Source organism: Aspergillus heteromorphus (genome assembly GCF_003184545.1).
Source record: "Aspergillus heteromorphus CBS 117.55 chromosome Unknown BO70scaffold_20, whole genome shotgun sequence".
Lineage (NCBI taxonomy): Eukaryota > Fungi > Ascomycota > Eurotiomycetes > Eurotiales > Aspergillaceae > Aspergillus > Aspergillus heteromorphus.
This window is the reverse complement of record NW_020290425.1, coordinates 562,616-583,502: the sequence shown is the minus strand read 5'-3', so window position 1 is coordinate 583,502 and position 20,887 is coordinate 562,616. Positions and strand designations below refer to the sequence as shown.

General features: G+C 53.8%; 5 protein-coding genes across 5 annotated transcripts; 3 read left to right on the top strand and 2 right to left on the bottom strand.

Moving 5' to 3' along the window:
- Positions 1 to 4,063: 4,063 nt before the first annotated feature.
- Positions 4,064 to 6,016, top strand: BO70DRAFT_388650 (Pkinase-domain-containing protein; the record flags this gene model as incomplete). Its single annotated transcript, XM_025545999.1, has 5 exons — positions 4,064 to 4,947; positions 4,999 to 5,290; positions 5,339 to 5,708; positions 5,758 to 5,857; positions 5,888 to 6,016. The coding sequence occupies exons 1-5, from the start codon at positions 4,171 to 4,173 to the stop codon at positions 6,014 to 6,016; spliced, it is 1,668 nt and encodes a 555-aa protein (XP_025397695.1). The 5' UTR covers positions 4,064 to 4,170.
- BO70DRAFT_411443 (uncharacterized protein) lies at positions 5,873 to 7,131 on the bottom strand (the record flags this gene model as incomplete). The annotated part of the gene is made up of 5 exons (XM_025547280.1): positions 5,873 to 6,395; positions 6,450 to 6,589; positions 6,625 to 6,854; positions 7,066 to 7,074; positions 7,107 to 7,131. The coding sequence occupies 5 exons, from the start codon at positions 7,129 to 7,131 to the stop codon at positions 6,269 to 6,271; spliced, it is 531 nt and encodes a 176-aa protein (XP_025397694.1). The 3' UTR covers positions 5,873 to 6,268.
- A 197-nt stretch (positions 7,132 to 7,328) lies between these two features.
- On the bottom strand, positions 7,329 to 10,574 carry BO70DRAFT_318625 (secretory pathway Sec39 family protein). The gene is made up of 3 exons (XM_025540420.1): positions 9,001 to 10,574; positions 8,793 to 8,946; positions 7,329 to 8,738 (listed from the first exon to the last, which is right to left on the bottom strand). Exons 1-3 carry the CDS (start codon positions 10,532 to 10,534, stop codon positions 7,607 to 7,609), a joined length of 2,820 nt encoding a protein of 939 aa, XP_025397693.1. The 5' UTR covers positions 10,535 to 10,574; the 3' UTR covers positions 7,329 to 7,606.
- Positions 10,575 to 10,790: 216 nt separating this feature from the next.
- On the top strand, positions 10,791 to 11,506 carry BO70DRAFT_363928 (uncharacterized protein). Its single transcript, XM_025543682.1, has 3 exons — positions 10,791 to 10,826; positions 10,957 to 11,093; positions 11,201 to 11,506. The coding sequence occupies exons 1-3, from the start codon at positions 10,799 to 10,801 to the stop codon at positions 11,345 to 11,347; spliced, it is 312 nt and encodes a 103-aa protein (XP_025397692.1). The 5' UTR covers positions 10,791 to 10,798; the 3' UTR covers positions 11,348 to 11,506.
- Positions 11,507 to 13,407: 1,901 nt separating this feature from the next.
- BO70DRAFT_354295 (DNA-binding ATPase) lies at positions 13,408 to 19,310 on the top strand (the record flags this gene model as incomplete). Its single annotated transcript, XM_025541857.1, has 3 exons — positions 13,408 to 13,418; positions 13,587 to 18,968; positions 19,016 to 19,310. The coding sequence occupies 3 exons, from the start codon at positions 13,408 to 13,410 to the stop codon at positions 19,308 to 19,310; spliced, it is 5,688 nt and encodes a 1,895-aa protein (XP_025397691.1).
- Between the last annotated feature and the right edge of the window lie 1,577 nt (positions 19,311 to 20,887).

The window sequence follows — 20,887 nt, the reverse complement described above, 5'->3', positions numbered from 1 at the left end:
GTACCTAGAGTAAGACATCCATTCATCCAGATTCAGGTACCATCCGACGCCACGACACTCAGACCGCCTCCCTGCCCGCGCGAACGTTCATAAAGTTGGTCTGGTCAGATTATTTTTCTAGTGTCTGGTCGGTCGGTCAGAGTCGGCTGCTGCAAATAATTCTTCCCTGTCCATAGTACATAGTACTTACCTACGGAGACGCAGGATCCATCGGGTTTCATTTGCTGAGACAGGTCTCGCTCGACGCCACGGTCGCAGTCATTGATTGCTTAATCAAAGCTTGGTGGGGACTGCTGCGACTAACTGGTTTGGTTTAGTGTGGATTGTTTACACTGCTGTGGAAAGTGGAAACTGGAAAGTGGAAACTGTTCGGGAGGGAGGACGTGTGCGGCTGCGGCTGGGTGGTGGTGGCGGCAGGAGGGAGAGAGGGAGGGAGGGATGGCCTGCGTCTGCGTCTGCGTCTGCGTCAACCCTTGACGAATTTGAAGGGTGGTCTTGATTGACGTGATGATCGGGTTTCATTGGGTAATGGTGCGATCGATCGCGATGATCTGGTGTAGTGTGTACATACATACACAGTAGATACGTAGTGTGTAATGTCGAGGGTTCGTTCAAGTACCGAACTGAATACAGAGAGGGGGGGGAAAGTCAACAACTATCTACAGTATAGATCTTCGAGTAGACTCTATGTGCATAGATGTTGATCTACCTGTGATTGTCACGGTGTTTGCCAAGTGACATACACACAGAGACTTGAGGGTAGTACGGAGTACTTTCACTACCCATCTATCCAAGATGGCAATGAATCGATATCTAGTTAGCTCGTGAGAGACGAGAATAAACAGACAAGAAAGACCCTTCCCCCAAACTATCGAAACCCTCTTCTTTCTATTAATATTATTATTATCCATCGGCCGCCGGTGGCCTGCCATTGCAATAGTTGATGATCGTATCCACGGCTCTCCCACGGTACTCCGTCCGTACTACTGCCGTGGTGTGGTTCGGTTCGGGGAGTCGAGTCTCTAGTCAGGAACAGACACAACTAAAATCCTCATAACCGTAGATAATCATAGTACTGTATCTAGTAGTACTGCCGGGTTTCTTTTTTTAGGGCCACTAAGAAAATAGGGGAGGGGGATCTGTCAGGGTTTAGGTAGGCACCTAGGTAACGCTCGGATGATGGTTATCCTCGTTAGGGGGGATTGGGGGGGGGGGGGGGGGGGGGATAATAGTTCGAATCGATAGTTGCTGTCGTTTAGTGATTGATGTGGTCTAGTGGTACGGAGTAGTTGGGTAGTTTATCTTGAGGAGACGTACAAGCGCTATGAATAACTCCCGGGGATATAGTATCTTCCTGATTGCTCTGGCTTGGACATGGACTTGGCTAGGATGGGATGGGTGGTGTTTGGTTCGTCCGTTAGGGAAATCAGGGTTTGGGGTTGAAGGGGAGGAACTATAGTAGATGCGGCTATAGATAGAACTACCGATGCCACTGTAGTTAGTCTGTGTGGTATAGAGTGCGATGTAGAGACTGGAGATGGGTCAGGGGTTGGGTACGATCACAGGGTGTGTGTCGAACTGTCGGCTCGAGGCACAAACAAACACCAGGGAACCATCCCTGTGATGATGATTTGGGGGTGAAATGTCAATATTGTGCGAACGGTGGGTGAATTGAGTTTGTTCGAGTCCCACCGATCATCAGGGGAGGGAAGACTTTGGTTTGTATGGAGTGATGAGAGTCCGTAGTAAGAGTGAGTACAAAAAGTCCCAGGTTGCCACCGCAAAGTCAGACTACACTTGCGGTTTGTTTGTTTCCCCAGGTCACTGGTCAGCTTGGATGGGGTCCTGCAGTGGAAGCTTTGGCCGGGCCTTTCAGGGTCTGCTGGAGCTGCTGGAGCTGCTGGAGCTGAAAAGCATTGGTATTGTGAGCATGTGGTGGATTGTGGATAAGCATCTGACGACTGTAATCCTCCGGTTTGTTTGATGGCTGTGCCGGCTGTGTCCAACGACAATTTTAGTGGAGGCCCGTACTCTAACAGACTCCTCAGCCGGCCTGTCTGCCAGTTGCACCAACCATCCAACAGCCTCCCCCCCCCCCCCAACTTATCCAGCAAGTATCCGGATGATCGAGCAGTAGTACCAGTGGGGAGAGAGGGGGGGAGAGAGAGGGCTTGTCCAAGCGACGATCGCCCATGCCGCGCGTCTACGGGATCCTCCCACGCACCATGATTGGAGTGGGTTTATGCATGACAAGAATAAGAATCAGGGCATCGCTCGGCGCAGAGCATCAGTAACATCATCGTCATCGGCAGTTGCAATCTTCCGTCATTAGCAATGATAATCAGACAGTCTGCCTGTCAGTATCTAGTCCCTGGTGAGATCATCGCATGGCCCGAGGGTCTCGCTAAAAGTTGGAGGCGACCGACGATGCCGATGCCGATGGGATGATGGGTGATGAGAACCCTTGGGCCCTGGGGACTGTGCCTCCTTCCTCCCCATCGGTACGCTATTATCTAATGCTAGACACCTAGTTACGTTGCTTTCTTTAGAGAACCGGGTCCGGTCCGTGTCAGCTTGATTATGGGCCTGGTGGTTGGCGGTGGCCCCGTCGGGATGGCGGTGCAAGGAGGGAGAGGAGGGCTGTTCCTGCGCGGCTGCTGCTATTTTAATCCCGGGTGGGGCAGGATCGAGGGAGAGGGAAAAAAGAAGAAAGAAAGAAAGATTCGTTAAGGAGGGAGTGGATAATGTCAAGCTCAAGTAAGTAAGTACTAGATAGATAGTTGACAAGACTGTGTTAGACTGTCGGGGGGATCATCCGGTCTGTGGGCGTCGACAAGGCTGAGAATGGCACGTGTCATCTAGCTTGATGTCCGATGTATATACCAAATAGATGGATACATGAATGGATTCCATCCATCATAAGTACTCATGGATTTTTTTTTCTATTATTATTATTATTGATTATAGTGTAAGACAAAAGACGCTGGACGAGCACCGTTCGGTGCATACGGGAGTGGAGCTGAGCAATATCCGTGATGATGTAAAACACACAACTAGCTATAGTAGTGCTGCTGCTGCTGCTCTATTAGGACTTAGGAGAGTGCCCAGAGGTACCAGAGATACGCAGTCATTAGTAATTAGTCAATTCCTCCATGCTGGTGGTACATCCTTGTTGGGGCTTCAGGCCGCCAACGAAACCCCCTCATCCGAGTCGTAGAATGAATTGAATGGGAATTCATACACATACACAGTCAGTAGATACTGTAGTCTCCGGGGGAATCAATCAGGAAGTCCTCCGAGCGATGACAGCAGGATGGAGCCGCTGTCAAGAATAGAATAGCAGCCGAGCAGCCCAAAATAATCCTCCCTTCGCAAGCAGAACTCGTTTTAGGCGCCATTTGAAACAGGCCGGTTCCACCACCTCCATCCGATCGATGACGGTGCGGAGCCGGCCCTGGGATGCTTGACGCGAATTCTATTTAACTGCGCAGATGTCTGTCTGTCATGTTGGTAGTGAGCATTGATTAGCATTGATTAGCATTGATTAGCACTGATTAGCACTGAAGGAGTCTAGTTGATTCGTGATCCATCGTGGGAGTGGCCAGTCAAGTCAGTAGGTGGAGTTTCTTTCCTTTCCACCCGCCAAACTGACAAAACGGTCTCTCTCCCTCTTCTTCTTCTTCTTCTCTCCTCTCCCTCTTCTTCCTTCTTCGTCCTCCTCCCTCCCACCATCGACGGGGATCAATCATTCGCTTCGTGCTGAATTCCGTCTTTCTGCTGTGGATGCGATTCTTCCTGTTACTTCTCTTTCCTATTCCCTCCCTCTCTCTATCTCTCTCTCTCTCTCTCTCTCGCTATCTGTCTGACTCCAAACTCGACCCCTCTTGTCAGCCAACCGCCGCCTAGCCACTCGAACTAGTCCATTAACCCCACGGCCCTCTTTGTTCCGACCACCTCACCACCACCACCACTTCCACTTCTCATCACCTCCTCATCGGTCGCCAACCTCGCCGTCTCCTCTCTCCCCCTCCCCTCCTCCTTTATTTCAACCCCCCCCCAACCCCCCCCCCTCACTCTTTCAAAGTGTCCCCCCCAAAGACCGCCGATCTGGCTACCTTGGCAGATCCCAACGAGTTGTTTTTGCCGGGTGAGAGGCAAAACAATCTCGCAATGTCGTCACCCTCGCCAGTCCCCCTCCTCAAGCCGCCCGTACCTGGCAATCGCAATGGTCGAGGTCCTCCCAAACTCACTTTGGGAATTCCCCCATCGCCCAACGTTCGTCCCGTCACAGGGAATGGCGTTCCTGCCGCCGTCCCCCCTCCGGAGGTCTCGCATGTCCCGCAGGTCCCGCAGGTCCCGCAGGTCTCGCAGGTTTCGCAGGCCCCTCAAATCCCCCAGGTCCCTCAGCTGCAGCGCCCGGCAAAACGCCCGGCGCTTCCTCAACTGCGCCTTGCAACCCCCATGGGGAGCAGTTCAAATGTGCCCCAAGCAAAGACCCGACCCGCGCCACCCCCGTTGGCGACTACCGGCCTGAACGAACCCAACGAACACTCGCGATCCGGCAGCTTCACCCATTTGGACGGCAAGGCCAGCGGCCCCGCCTCCGCTTCGTCTTCCAACTACTCCGCCCTCTCGTTCGCCATGGGCCTGCGACAACCCCACGGCAGCACGCCCGATCCCTCGTCTGCGATCAGTTCCGTCTATTCCGACCGGGAGGGGGGTGTGCAGATGGACCGGGAGACCAGTGTCAACAACCTGATCCCGGATTTGGACAAGTTGAGTCTGGAGAAGGGCAGGCCCCTGGATGTGGATGATTTGGATGATGAAGGCTGGCTGGCGGCCAGTGAGCAGGGCAAGATCGTCGAGCTGGGCAGTCTGGGTGAGGGCGCCGGAGGGGCTGTCACCCGGTGCAAGCTGAAGGAGGGGAGAACGGTGTTTGCGTTGAAGGTGAGTTGGATTCTTTTTTTCCAGTCCCGAGTGGTGCTAAGACTGGTCTAGATTATCACGACAGACCCCAACCCCGATGTGAAGAAGCAGATCGTTCGAGAACTCAACTTTAATAAAGACTGCGCCTCAGAGCACATCTGTCGCTACTACGGTGCGTTTATGGACAAGTCGACGGGGACCATCTCCATCGCCATGGAGTTTTGCGAGGGTGGCAGCTTGGACAGCATTTACAAGGAGGTCAAGAAGCTCGGAGGCCGTACAGGAGAGAAGGTGTTGGGCAAAGTCGCCGAGGGCGTCTTGAACGGATTGACCTACCTGCACAGCAGGAAGATCATCCACCGAGGTCAGTCCCATTCCCTGCTTCCGGAGTCGCTTTACTCACTCGCCGCAGACATCAAACCTTCGAATATTCTTCTCTGCCGCAACGGCCAGGTCAAGCTCTGTGATTTTGGCGTCAGTGGAGAGTTCGGCACCAAAGGCGATGCCAATACGTTCATCGGCACATCGTACTACATGGCCCCTGAACGAATCACCGGCCAATCATACACCATCACGTCCGACGTGTGGTCCCTCGGTGTGACCCTGCTCGAAGTCGCCCAGCACCGCTTCCCCTTCCCGGCCGATGGCACCGAAATGCAGCCTCGCGCCGGCTTGATCGACCTCTTGACCTATATTGTGCGCCAACCGATCCCCAAGTTGAAAGACGAGCCGGGACACGGCATTCGGTGGTCCGAGAACTTCAAATACTTCATCGAGTGCTGGTATGTACAATGCGCCACCTGGACTTTCGGGATGCTAACCTGTCTGTAGTCTGGAAAAGGAACCCCCACGAAGAGCGACCCCCTGGCGGATGCTGGATCATCCCTGGATGCTGGACATGAAAAGCAAAAAGGTCAACATGGCCAACTTCGTAAAGCAGGTGTGGGACTGGAACGAGTAGAGTGCCTGCATGCAGCGACTGGATCTCGGCGACGATTCATGCGCCTGTCGGACGGATTGCTCAACCCTTAATACGATCGCATATAACGGTCTCTCCTTTGATGCTTACCATTGGCTGGCCCTTGGTTGACCCGGATGTCAAAAGCATACGAACTGTGATCATGACGACATTCATTTTTGTTTGCAGCACTGTCTATCCTTATCGGAATCATGGAGTTGGGAATGTTTCATCATCATTATCATCATCATCATCAGTATCATCACATCACCCGACATGATCACGTCTTTCCTTAATTCAAGCCCCTCCCCCGGTCCCTCCCAGCATTTGTCCTGTCCTGCGCATTGCATTCAAGCTTCATTTCGGTTTTCTCCCACCGAAGCATCATCCCCCAGCAACTTGAGGTTGTTTCTGTTCAATCATCGCCAGCGGTGCTGACGCTTGTTCCTCTTTTCCGGTTGAGACGGTGAGAGATTGGTATCCTTGGTTCTTCTTCTTCTTCTCCCTCATACTTCTTTCCATGTCTGTTCCATATCATATCATATCATACATATATCATCATTACCATATATCATCTTCATCTTCATCTTGATCATCATCATCATCATCATCCTCATCATCATCCTCCTCATCTTCCTCATCATCATCCTCCTCATCTTCCATTGACCTGGTTTTTGATATCCTCCCCACGCCCGCTCCTCCTCCCTCTATTATGCGCGTTGCAAATACATCTCACATACAGCCTTCCGCAAGACATACATACATCCCTTCATATCCCCCTCCGCTCCGCTTTTAGCCTGTCTGTCCTTTCTTGCTTGTAAACATGCGGCATATTGTATATTGTTGGTTGGTTGTTGGCTAGGGAATAGCAATAGGATTAGCCTGCTTGCATGGCTTGGCTTGGCTTGGCTTGGCTTGGCTTGGCTTTCTCTCTTAATTAATCCCCTGGGGATGCCGTCGTTGGTAGTAACTAGGGAGTTAACAAAGTAGTTAATTTCCATGCCCTTGGTTTCAGGGTATTAGATCGTTTCACGTTCATCCATCCATTGATCCAGTATCTTTCCAAACATGCGTAAGTAAATAGATATTCTCAAAACACCCATACCCATACCCATACCCCAACCCCCAATTCCAATTCATCTAGCTGACTAAAAGTTCATAGTTAACCAATACGTGCATACATGACCTATCTATCATTCATTATACATACATACATACATACATACACGCACCACCCATGCATGCATGACGTGTAGATAGATAGAGATCTAGGTACTTGGTACTTGCTTATTTACGAAGGTATGGATGGATGGGCGTTGAACACAGAATAGTGATTTGGTTATGATACTAAGTATACTGATTCCACTAAACAAGAATGGGAATGGAATAGAATAGAATACAATAAAAAGGATATGTCTATACCATCCATGCCATGTAATGAAATACCAATACAATACAAGATCATGAAAGATGAGGAGGACATATGCATATGCGTGAGGAACATATGGTAGGTAGGTAGGTCGGAAGAAGAGGTAAGGGAGATAGATATTAATGACGTATCATACTTCGTTAATTGACACAGTACATAACAGACACACATATACCACCTGGCTAAGTAAAACAGGAAAAGAGGTAATGTATGCATAGATGGATAGAATGGATAGGTAGATGCATGGATATATGGACAAATGAATAAATATAAATGGATAAACGCAAATCTCATTACCGATTGACAGGCTGAGCACCCAGCACCCAGCCCAATCCACTGACCAGCCCATCCGTGACCATGTTGCTGACGACGTCGCGTTTTCGAACGCGGCTTTCGTCGTGCTGGTCGTCGGATGTGGAGGACGCGGTGCGCATGTGACTCCGGGATGAGGATGCAGGGGCGGCGGGGTGGTTGTCTGATGCCGGCGGTACTGACGCTGACGCGGCGGCGCGGAGTGGGAAGGCGTTCTTCTGTAGGGCGAGCGCGGCGCCGCGAGCGACCTCGAATAGACCCATGGGTGCTTCTTCGTGGTTGAGACGGTTGTTGGAGGCGTGGGCGCGCGCGCGACGCGCGTGGTGTTGTCGGGTCTCCAGCGCGTCTTGTTCGCTATCCGTGGGGCCGAAGCCGCCGGGGATGGTGTCGCCTTTGGAGTCCCAGAGGTCTTCTTCTTCGGATTCGCGCGCGCGGAGGTTGGAAAGTTCCTCGTCGCAGCGGCGCCAGGCACCGAGGATTTCAGGGAGGGGGTCGGGGGTGGGTGCGAGGACGAGGGCGAGAGAGAGCAGTTCCATGCGTTGGGAGAGGTGGGTGATCTGGGTTTGGTTGTTGGGGGTGGTGCTGGTGGCGGGGGCGCGGTAGCGGCCGGCGTTGTAGACAGCACGCCAGGTGATGTCGTCTTTGATGGGGGAGGGGTTGGTGAGAGGGGACGAGGTGGGGAGAAGGGATGGGGGAGTGAGGCGGGTGAGGATGTAGGAGTACGCGGTGCCGAAGTCGTGGGAGGAAAGGGCAGAGGAGATGGCGAGGGACATGATGCGGCGTTCGGCGGTGATGAGGGTGTCTTCCTTGGAGGGAGGAGACGAGAATGGGGAGTCGTTCTCATCGGTGACATGAGCAAATACGCCTGCAGCGACGAGGTTCCGGCCGATCGCTAGCAGGTCGTCGACCTTGGTGTAGCTCTTGAGGTTTTGGTCGAGGATTTTCTCGATCAGAGAGAGAGGATCGGGGTGGACGCGAATGCTGACGGGTTGGAAGGGGACGCCGTGCTGCAGGGTAAGAGAGTAGAAGGATAGGGCGTGAGTTGCGGAGATCAGAGCCTGGATCTGCTTGAACGAGGCAGAATCCGCGAAGTGCGGTTGAAAAGCTTGTAGGCTTTGGGGGGTTAGCTTCTGGTCGGAATGATGATGGGCTTCTATGATGACTTACATGTCGTATGCTTTCTTCATGCCGCCCCGAGTCCGATTGCCGTTGCTTGCATTGTCGTACGCGGCGAAGATGGCCTCTTTGACAGCCCCCTCGACTTGTGTCTGGCTCAGACTCGAGCCGGCGTCTATGTAGATGCTCACGGCAAGGTTGTATTCTATACTCGTTAGTGTTTAGTCTCGCCGAGAAAGACGGGTCGATGCACGCTCACCTCTCACTTCCAACAGTGCTTTCAAGATCTCGGCATCGACGGTTTCCTGCGGGACTTTCCAGAAGAGGCCATGACAGGTAAGTTGTTCTGGAATGTCCGAGCGATCACTTTGCCAATCTCGCAGCCAGAGCAATTGTTGGCGGGTCTTGTTCCAATCACGGCCAGACTTTGCTTGTCTCACGGCAGAAGCAACTATGTTGCGCAATTCAAGCAGCTGCGTTTCTTCATTACAATGAAGACATATATTTGAAGCTGTCCTGGACGGGGTAGGATGGCCAAACTCGTTCAATATCCGGAGAGAGACGCAAATTGCGCTGAGGAATGATATAGAGGAGCAAGAAGGACGCGTCAACGGGTTTGAAGAGACCAGCAGGGCATTCTGCATCAGGGACACTCTTGAGGTTGATGAGATCAGCTCGGAATCGAACTTCACCGTCGGAAGTTCTGAGATATCGGATGTGAGATATGAAGATTCTCCCAGCTTCAAGAAATCGGCGATGCGTGCCAGAACCCGAATGGAACCCTCCAAAGCAGTCCCGCTGGGGTCGGAGTTCGCATACACAACTGCCAGTCCAGTCTGACCATATCGAGTGCGCAGATCGCTCAGCTCCTCGCTCGGTAGGCCTTCACTTTCTTCGGCATAGCCCCCGAGGTCAACATCCTCAGGCCCGTCCCAGTTGACAAAGGCGTTGACCGCGCTCTCGTGGTCGACCAGACTGCGCGCCAGCAACCACTCGTTCACTTGCTGCCACCCGACGCCCGCAGTTGTTTTTGGCTGTGCTCCATCCTGGGGCAGAGTGATGGCATTCTCTTGCGCCGCTTCATTGAGCCTCCGTCTCTTGGTGCGATTGCTGCCGTACATCCACGCCCCAACGAGCCCCCGGAGATTCTTTACCAAGTCCATGCTGCCTTTCGTCGCACTGGTCATCGAAAGAAGAACGTTGATGGCGATGCTGTTGTCCATAGACTCCAGAATCTCCACCGAGAATGTCTCGTCCGGGCTGGGGTAGTATTCGTAGTTTAAGCGGAGTAGCGGGAGTAGACTGGAGATCAGCCACGTGCGTAGCGTTGGCGAGCGTTCGTAGAAGGGCAAGAGGAGGTCGAGGACGAGCGGTTGCAGTGCAGTCTCTGAGTCGATGCGATGGGCCCGGTGAATCAGGAATTGGGCCAGCAGGTCAGACGAATCCTGGGTGTCCTCGTCGGGGTACTGCAGCGGTAGTAAACGGATCTTCCGTACACGTTTCCTCACCACGGCCTCGGATAGATCTGGGATGGACGTGGTGTTGATGGCAGTGCTGTCGGTATTGGCTCCTTGCAGCGGTCCATCGACCAGTGCTTGCAGCACTGGGATGTAGGTACTGGGCTCCGCACTCTCGGGGAGGAAGGTCAGGATGATGCGCAAGACACGCTCGAGTGGGAGGTAGGTAGGGAATTGGGCCTGTAGCGACGGGAGCGCAGCGACATCGCCGTTGGCGCAGAGATGGGTGGCCAGAAGGATCGCACGAGCACCTGAAAGCCCCGGGAGGACCGCCATAGTGATGAGATCTAAGCCTAGAGCAGCAGCGAGGTCGCGGAGAGGACAAAGAGGCCAAGAGGGTGATGTGTTCGGGAGACCAGCAAGCAACACAGACGTCAGGTGCTCGGGCCACCGCCGGGGCAGAAGCGGAAAGCGGAAAGCGGCGAAGGCGAATCACCGGCACGCAGAACCTCATCCATTCGCATCCTCACCTCCGCCCGCTCCCTCGCAACGCCTCCCCTCCGCCTCCCACCCCGTCCTCCCCCACCAACCTCCCTCACAATGGCTTCCGGTTTCGGTCTCAATGGCGGTACGTGCCTCCCTCTATCGGCCTCCCCTGTCATCGACGCTCCCCGTCCCGGGAAATCGCGCCATTTCAGGCCCGCCGTGTCCCCCTCCCGCGGACCTGGTCAGCTAGCTAACTTGGATGCTCTGTGCAGGTCCTTCCCGCTGCTACAACTTCTGGCAGGAAGTGCTCGGCTGCTACGTCGTCAATAGTGGCGAGGGCGAGACCGGCAAGAAGAAGTGCATGCCCGCCCTGGAGGACTACTACGAGTGCCTGCACCACAAGAAAGAAGTACGGCCCTCGTCCCAGCACGGATCCCTCGCTGTGTCTGGATCCGAAACGATCTCAATCCCTCCCCCCCTTGAACGTGCTCGCTGACAATACCCCTCGACGGACAGGCTCTCCGGACGATGAAGATGCAGGCCGCCTACCGCAAGGCTGAGGCCGCCCACCCTCGTGAGAACGCGCCCAAGGCCGAACAGATCCGCAGTCTGGGACTGCTAGGGAAAGAAGAAGAGGCGACAGCGTTTTTGGCGAAAGAATAGAGGAGATGCACAATTCGGGAGTGCGGTTACGTGTTGATTGTTTCATTACCAAGGCTTTGCTGTTTTCTTTTTCTGTTTAAACCCCCCCCCCTTGGAGTCCGTCAATGTATAGAAATGGACTGCTTCACCGATCGGATGAGCTGGGAACTTGAGTCGGATTTCTTATTGGTCACGTCGTAGCTGTCGTAGCTGTAGGGCGGGGTAGTCGTATTTTGTGACTTCATGACGACATATGGATAGGATAATTGCAATCCTCCGGTCGGTGATAGTATCGTATAAAGTCTTTTCCCCGGTAGATTGGTTGCTTGCAGAATTCAGGGAAAATCTGGAGGATTTTCGATACAGTGTTTTTGCTCGAATGGGTAGCTGGCACGATGCCGAGAAATATCCCATGGATGAACTATATAAATACACCTCTGCTCTGTGGTATCTAGTATCTGCATTCGGATCACGGCAAACCACTTAATTCACTTGCAAGTATTGATTCCGGCATCAATAACCATACATCGCTACTCCAGATGAAACGGTCGAGTAAATAGCGCGTCTCTCTATCGGATCCAGACGAGATGGGTTTGTACGATGTGATGTGTGAGATATGGAATATATAACTGGGGCCCTGGGGATGCCATCCGAAATGCGCGCCATCTGATTGGAGGACAGCCCCAACGTCATCGACCGGGAACAGATGCCTGGGGAGAGAGACTTTAGGCTTCTCTGCCAGGCCGCTGTCAGAATATTCGCCCTTCGGGGTACAATATAGTCTACACAGAGTAAGTCCGGAGAGAGACTCAGGACAGTGGTCCGGGTGACCCGCGAATGCCGGGCCTGGCAGGTGAGGCCATCTGGCATTTCTTGGCACGGTATTGGGCGATCGAAACAAGCTCACATGGCGGTCTTGATGGGAACGTAATTTTATATATTATAGTATTATTTCTGCTACTCCGTAGTGTACGTACCCTCGGTCGAGGGCAATAGATAGTCCACGTCCGTCGTTTAGCAGCCCACAGGTCCACAAGCCCATAATAATTCAGATTCACCATCTAACTATCTGGACCTAAATAGTCATCCACGACTGGTTCTCCTCTCCGACTGGACAGAGGCTCAGCCTGCAGCGCATTCGCAACAATTTCGCGCCTGTCGATCCAGGCGGCGGTTGGCGCAGGGAGCCATCACGTGACACACAGAAAACCTTTACGGGAGTGGGCCCGGCTAGGCCGGGAGGGGACTAGCGCGCAGGGCCCAAGTATGGGTAGGCGCGCCCAGGCAAAGATGCCCCCAATGATATAAACAGGCTGCGTGACCTCGAGGGGACGGAGCCCAAGCAGGACCCCGAGGTCGACTTGTTGATACTCCTGCGCATTTGCCCGCTGGAACCTGCTTGACCTGTGCTTGCTTGCTACCACCACTATCCGCACGCAGGCACCACCACTACCACCACTACCACCACCTCCCCTTCTTATTCAATCAATCACCAACCAACCAACCAACTTTTCCTCTCCCTCTTCTTTGTCTCATTCTCATGATTTATTACTTCATCCTCTCTACTACAGTAATATATCCTCTCCCCCCCCCTGTCCCGCTCCCTCTCCCGATTTTCTGCGACCGGTGATTCAATACTACCACACCCTACCCGCGTCTCGACTTGTGTACTAAACCCGTGGTGATCTCCACTTCTGTTACCGATCGCCCTCGAACTACTACTGTCCAGTTTGCCCATTTAGTCCGCGCTTGACATCTCGATGGCTGGGACGTGGGTGTAACGGTCTTGTATACTTTACAATACCTCCCTTCTCTCTCTCCCCTCTACCTCTCACTATTTGCCTACCTACCTTACCTACCTTACCTCACCTTTACCTTACCTTACTTTAATATCCGGAGCTTGTCGCGGGCTGAGTGGTGGAAGAATCACTGGATCATTTGGGTCACGTTCCCTTTTTTATTTGCATTTGAGTTCACTCTGATACCCCCTTTCTGCGGCTTCTGGTTTTTTTTTTTTTTGCCTGGGATACGTGACTTCATTCGTTCCTCAAACTTCCGAGGCGTGACAGCCCCAGCCGGCCATGACCTCCAGGTAAGCGTCCCTCGGCCGTCCCGTCCATTCCGCATCCGTTTGGTACATGACGCTAACTGTTCCGCGCTAAGACTCGACCGTCTCGTCACGTGAGTTCTGCCTCGGCGCCTCGTCGCCTCGTCGCGTCTTCCCCCCCCAACCCCCCCGTACTGACCAATCATTGCGCAGCTTGCTCGAGACGGGCAGCACCGCTCTCATCCGCAACACCGCCGCCCAGCAGCTTGCCGACGTCCAGAAGCAGCATCCCGATGAGCTTTTCAACCTGCTCGGGCGCATCCTGCCCTATCTCCGCTCCAAGTCCTGGGACACCCGGACGGCTGCCGCCAAGGCCATTGGCCTGATCGTGACCAACGCCGACACCTTCGATCCCAATGAGGAAGACGGCGAAACGATCAAGAAGGCCGACGACGACGACGATGCGGCGGATGTAGCGATCAAGTCCGAGGAGGAACAACCCTCGTCTCCCGGGGAGTCGTTGCTTCAACTGGAAAACCTCGATCTGGCTGCGATCTTGAAGTACGGAAAGAGGCTGCTGGGGAGTGCCGGCAAGGAGTACGAGTATTCCCTGGCCGCCCTGGACCCGGCATCCCGGTTGCAGCACCAGAAGAAAACCTTGACCTCCCGTCTCGGACTTGCCGGTGAATACATCGAGGAGGACTTGATCGACGACACCGATCTCGCCCTGAAGACCCCGGGAATCAAGGACGAAGGCCCCCACAAGGAAAACAACAACCACAGTCTCGCGACGCCATCCCTGGCATCGCCCGTCGAAAACACCAATGGAGAGGAGCCGGGCCTCAGCAAGCGCCAATTGAACCAGCTCAAGCGCAAAAACAAGCAGAGCGCGAGGATGGGCGCGAACAAAGTCCGCGTGGTTGATCTGTCGGCACGGAGACCGTCGGACAACGTCACCACCCCTTCGGCCACGACGCCTCATCCGGTCAAGACGGAAAACGGAGAGGAACGCAACGGCGACTCGAAACAGGACTACTTCTCTCTCGAACGGTCGGAAGGCGGCGATGACGACCAAAAGATTGTCGCCGAGTTCAAGGGCGCAGTTGCCCCGGAAAAGCCCCTCATACAGCCAGAAATTCCCGACGACGGTCCCAGTCTCTCATGGCCATACGATCCGATGTGTGACTTCCTGATGGTGGATATCTTTGATCCCAACTGGGAGGTCCGTCACGGAGCTGCGATGGCCCTCCGAGAGGTCATCCGCGTTCAAGGCGCGGGGGCCGGACGTGTACGGGACAAGAGCAGGCTCGAGAACGATGCGTTGAACCGCAAATGGCTGGATGATCTGGCTTGCCGTCTCCTCTGTGTTCTGATGCTCGACCGGTTTGGTGACTACATCTCCGACAACGTTGTTGCTCCTATCCGGGAAACGGTGGGCCAGACTTTGGGTGCGCTCCTATCGCAACTCCCGTCGCGATCCGTGGTTTCTGTCTATAAATGCCTGTACCGGATCGTTATGCAGAACGACTTGGGCCTGGAACGTCCCATCTGGGAAGTCTGCCACGGCGGCATGATCGGCCTGAGATATCTAGTGGCGGTCCGCAAGGATATCCTAATAAAGGACCGCAGTCTCATGGATGGTGTCCTGGAGGCAGTCATGAGGGGCCTGGGTGACTACGACGACGATGTTCGCGCGGTGAGTGCGGCTACACTCGTGCCCATGGCCGAGGAGTTTGTTGCCACTCGCCAGACTACGCTAGGAAGCCTGATGAACATCGTCTGGGACTGTCTCTCCAACCTGCAGGATGACCTGAGTGCTAGTACCGGCTCCGTCATGGACCTTCTGGCGAAGCTTTGCACGTTCCGCGAGGTCCTGGATGCCATGAAGGCCAATGCTGCGGTTGATCCGGAGTCGTCGTTCGGGAACCTCGTGCCCCGTCTCTATCCATTCCTGCGTCACACAATCACCAGCGTGCGGTCTGCCGTCCTTCGTGCTCTCATGACCTTCCTACAACTAGAGGGCGAGGGTACCAACGAATGGGTGAATGGGAAGGCATTGCGCTTGGTTTTCCAAAATCTACTGGTAGAGCGGAATGAGGGCGTGCTCAAGTTGTCCCTCCAGGTCTGGTCCGAGTTGCTCAAGGCTCTCGAGAGTCGGGGGTCGTTCCAGGCCGAGACCGACCTCTTGAGTTATGTCCAGCCTCTCATCACCTTGACCATCGCCCCATTCGGCGTTCCCAGATACCCTATCCCCATGAACGCATCTCTTTTCATCAAGCCGTCTGGTGTACCTTTCCCAATGAGCGCTTCTGCACCCGCGAAATCATCACCGACTGGTGGCAATGCCGCCCCCGACGGAGCGAAGAAGCGTGGGCGGAAAGCAGAGAAGAAAGAAGCGCCTTCGCCTTCGGCCCACAACGTGGATGGGCACATGCTCCAGGGCGATATCGACTTGGTTGGCGCAGACACCATGCTGAGGTCGAAGATCTATGCGGCAAAGGCGCTGGGGAACCTGCTTCACTTCTGGGATAGGAATGAGCTTTCCAGTCTCTGGCAGTCTATCTTGGAGGGTCTCCAATACTCGGCCTCCACGTCGCAGCTCTCCACTGCTATGGTCGTGGAAGAATACGCCAGGGTCTCTGGCCCTGGAAGCAAGTATACTTCCATTCTGTGCGACCAGATGCGCCCGATTATCGAAGCCGACCGTCCGTTGTGGTACAGCGACATTGCGTGCTACCTCCATGTCGCCCGTGCGCAGTGCCACTCGTTACTCAACACCTTCCGAGACCACGCCCACGTCCCTAGCTCTAGACTGCCGACCCTTGCGGTCGTCGTCCAAGGAGACCCCGAGGCGGGGCCCAGTGCGTTCTCTCTCACGGATGCCGAAAAGGTCGTCGGGCCCGATTTCGAGCGGCTCAAGAAGGGGTTGGCGCCTGCACAACGCATCACCGCGCTGCAGGTCCTCAACGACACCCGCGCGACCGCCCAAAGCGCGATCGAGGAGGCAAGGAGTGTCCGGGAGCAACGGGACCTGCGTGTGCGGGCTGCAGCCGCCGGTGCGCTGGTGGCGCTGCACGACATCCCCAAGAAACCCAGCCATATTATCAAGGGAATGATGGACAGCATCAAGAAGGAAGAGAACGCCGACCTGCAACAGCGCTCTGCCACCGCAGTCGCGACGTTGGTGGAGTACTACACCACCGCAGCCAAGCGAGGCCCAGTCGACAAAGTCATCGGCAACCTGGTCAAGTATTGCTGCGTGGACACCTCCGAGACGCCCGAGTTCCACCACAACGCAACCCTGGAGAAATCGATCCTGTCGCTTCGCAAGGAAGAAGACCGGCGCGACCATCCGGATGCCGCGAAGTTCGAGCGAGAGGCAAAGGAAGCGCGGATCATGCGCCGGGGTGCCAAGGATGCCCTCGAGCAACTGGCAGTCAAGTTTGGGGCCGACCTTTTGGAGAAGGTTCCCAACCTGGCCTCTTTGGTCGAGCGGCCTCTCAAAGACGCCCTCGCCGGCGATCTCCCAGAAGAAATTCTCAACCCCGACAACGACCTGGGCCAGGAGGTTGTGGATGGCCTTTCCACGTTGCGCGCCCTGCTACCCAAGTTCGACACTGGTCTGTATCCCTGGGTGGTCGGCCTCATGCCTGTTATTGCCAAGGCCCTGCAATGCCGGCTTTCGGTCATCAGATACGCAGCTGCCAAGTGCTTTGCCACGCTCTGCAGTGTCATAGCCGTCGATGGCATGACAATGCTGGTCGAGAAAGTATTACCGACAATCAACGATCCCTTGGATGTCCACTACCGCCAAGGAGCCGTCGAGTGCATCTACCATCTCATCCATGTGATGGAAGACGGCATTCTTCCGTATGTCATCTTCCTCGTGGTGCCTGTTTTGGGACGGATGAGCGACTCGGACAACGATGTCCGCCTACTCGCCACGACGTCGTTCGCTACCCTGGTCAAACTTGTTCCTTTGGAGGCGGGTATCCCGGACCCACCGGGTCTTTCTCAGAAGCTGCTCCAGGGACGAGACCGGGAGAGGAAATTCATGTCTCAGATGCTGGACGTGCGCAAGGTGGAAGAGTTCCAGCTGCCGGTTTCGATCAAGGCCGAGCTCAGACCTTATCAGCAAGAAGGTGTCAACTGGCTTGCTTTCCTCAACCGATACAACTTGCACGGTATCCTCTGTGACGACATGGGTCTTGGTAAGACTCTTCAGACGATCTGCATTGTCGCGAGTGACCACCACATGCGCGCCGATGAGTTTGAGCGGACCCAGGCGGCGGACGTGCGCAAGCTGCCGTCCCTGATCGTCTGTCCCCCGTCGCTTTCGGGACATTGGCAGCAGGAGATCAAGCAATACGCCCCCTTCCTGAACAGCGTTGCCTATGTTGGACCTCCGGTAGAGCGCGCCAAGTTGCAGAGCAGCCTTGCTGATGCCGATATTGTCGTGACATCTTACGACATCTGCCGGAACGACAGTGATGTGCTACGCCCGATAAGCTGGAACTACTGCGTCTTGGACGAGGGACATCTCATCAAGAACCCCAAGGCGAAGGTCACGGTCGCGGTCAAGCGCATTGTCAGCAACCACCGGCTGATCCTCTCCGGTACTCCGATCCAGAACAACGTGTTGGAGCTGTGGTCTCTGTTCGACTTCCTGATGCCCGGGTTCCTCGGAACGGAGAAGGTCTTCCTGGACCGGTTCGCCAAGCCGATCGCGGCCAGTCGCTTCAGCAAATCGTCGTCCAAGGAACAAGAAGCCGGCGCTCTTGCCATCGAGGCGCTGCACAAGCAAGTGCTTCCGTTCTTGCTGCGTCGTCTAAAGGAGGAGGTGCTGAACGACCTGCCACCGAAGATCATTCAGAACTACTACTGCGACCCCAGTGACCTGCAGAAGAGACTCTTCGAGGACTTCTCGAAGAAGGAGCAAAAGGAGCTCGCCGACAAGCTGGGCAGCTCTGAGAAGTCGGACAAGGAGCACATCTTCCAGGCCCTGCAGTACATGCGTCGTCTCTGCAACTCGCCCGCCCTCGTAGTCAAGGAGGGCCACAAGCAGTACAATGAAGTCCAGCAGTACCTCAGTGCGAAGCAGTCCAATGTCCGCGACGTGTCTCACGCGCCGAAGCTCAGCGCGCTGCGCGACCTGCTGCTCGACTGCGGCATTGGCGTGGACCCGCCGACGGAGGGCGACCTCAGCACGGGGGCCAGCTACGTGAGCCCGCACCGAGCGCTGGTGTTCTGTCAGATGAAAGAGATGCTGGATATCGTGCAGAGCGAGGTCTTCCGCAAGCTTCTGCCCTCGGTGCAGTACCTCCGCCTGGACGGTAGCGTGGAGGCGACCAAGCGCCAGGACATCGTCAACCGCTTTAACTCGGACCCTAGCTACGATGTTCTGCTCCTGACCACCAGCGTTGGTGGATTGGGACTGAACCTCACGGGAGCCGACACGGTCATCTTCGTGGAGCACGACTGGAACCCGCAGAAGGATATCCAGGCGATGGACCGAGCCCATCGTATCGGACAGAAGAAGGTCGTCAACGTCTACCGGTTGATCACGCGCGGCACTCTCGAGGAGAAGATCTTGAAGTAAGCCCCCCTGACTCAAATAACATGGATCATACTAACGATCGCAGTCTCCAACGCTTCAAGATCGACGTGGCCTCGACAGTGGTCAATCAACAGAACGCGGGCCTCAACACGATGGACACAGACCAGCTACTCGACCTCTTCAATCTCGGCGAAACGGCCGACAACGCCGAGAAGCCCACCGAGCAAGCCGGCAACGAAGTCGACATGGTCGACATCGACGGCGAAGTCAAAGAAAAGGGCAAGAAGGGCTGGCTGGACGATCTCGGCGAGCTCTGGGACGACCGCCAGTACCAGGAGGAGTACAACCTGGATTCGTTCCTGGCTACCATGAAGGGGTGATTCGACTCCCTGGTTGCTTCTGCTCTTTTTTCTTTTTTTTCTTGATTATCTTACCTCTCTCCCTTTTTCCGTCCCTCCATATCTCTTGGATGGAGCTAAAAATTCGCCCCATTCCTCTTTTTTCATCTACCACCTACCTACCTACCATCTACCATGTAATAAAAGCCAAAGCAAGGCGTTCGGGACATCTCCTTTCACGGTGTTGTGTTGTTTTGTGTTGTGTTTGTTGTGCTTGTCGTGTTGTTAGCTGGTTGGTATTGGTTTGGTTGATTGGCGCAGGTCTGTCTGGTCAGACTTACTCACTGCTTGCCTACCTATCTACCTACCTACACCCCAAACAACAACAACAACAGCAACAACAACAACAGCAACCATTTATTACTTTCTTACTTACTTATTTACTCAACTCATGGACTGAACGAACGACTCGGAGAAACGAGACACTGGAACTGAAAGATAGACTTTTTGCTTGCGGGGTTCTTTTTTTTTTCTTGCCTGCCTGCTTGCCTGTATGCGTGTTTTTTCTTTTCTCTTGTTCCTTTGGCTGGACGGACGCCCTCGCCCACGCCTATCCCCTTCCCCCTTGTTTTTTTTTTTTTTATTCCTTTTCTTTCGCCATGTATGTATGTATGCTAGTTGAGAGGGGATGAAGAAGGAGAAGCAGAAGCAGAAGCAGAAGCAGGGGATGATCTTTAGGTAATGTATTATATATACATTGTATTTCATACTTAGGGTTTTGGTCCATTGTTTCTGGGCTCGTGGTTGTTGTTGTTGTTGTAGTGGGGGAAGGAAGTAAGACGTAAGACAGAAGTAGGAAGTGAGAGAGAGAGATAAAAAGAATATAAAAAAAAAGTAAGTAAGTAAGTAAGTAGCAGGTGAAATCGAAAAGTACTAAATAGGAAGATACTGCTTAACTAGTACTCATATCTTCCTATGTAAGTATGTAGGGAGTATGTAGGGAGTATGAATTGGAGTAGGGAGTAGGAAGTAGAGAGCCGTGGGATAGATAGATATAGTAGATAGATAGAAAGATAGAAAGATAGAAAGAGAGAAAGAGAGAAGAAAGAATACCTAGATAGTAACTACTATGTACCTAGGTAGGTAGGTAGGTAGGTAAGTAGGTAGGTAGGTAGGTAAGTAGATAGGTAGGTAGGTAAGTAGATAGACAGACAGACAGACAGACAGACAGAGATAGTGGCAAGTACTGCCCGATCTCCGTAACGCCAAAAACAAGAGACCATACAGTCAGTCAGTCAATCAATCAAGTACATGATAGATCCGATCTTCTCGTCTTCATCATAACCATAACCATAACAATAACATAACATAACATAACAGAACACAGGTTAGGATGGGATATAGTAGAATAGAATAGAATAGAAACTACACAACGCATGCCATGCATGTCTGTAACAACTACTAACCACAACCACAACCACAACCACATATAGAAGAAAAGCGAGCATAAACAAACAGAATAAAACAGAGTTACACACACAACCACACAACCACACAAACACATGCATGACATAAAGCCACACACAACAGATGTAACAAGACAGACAAAATAACAACAG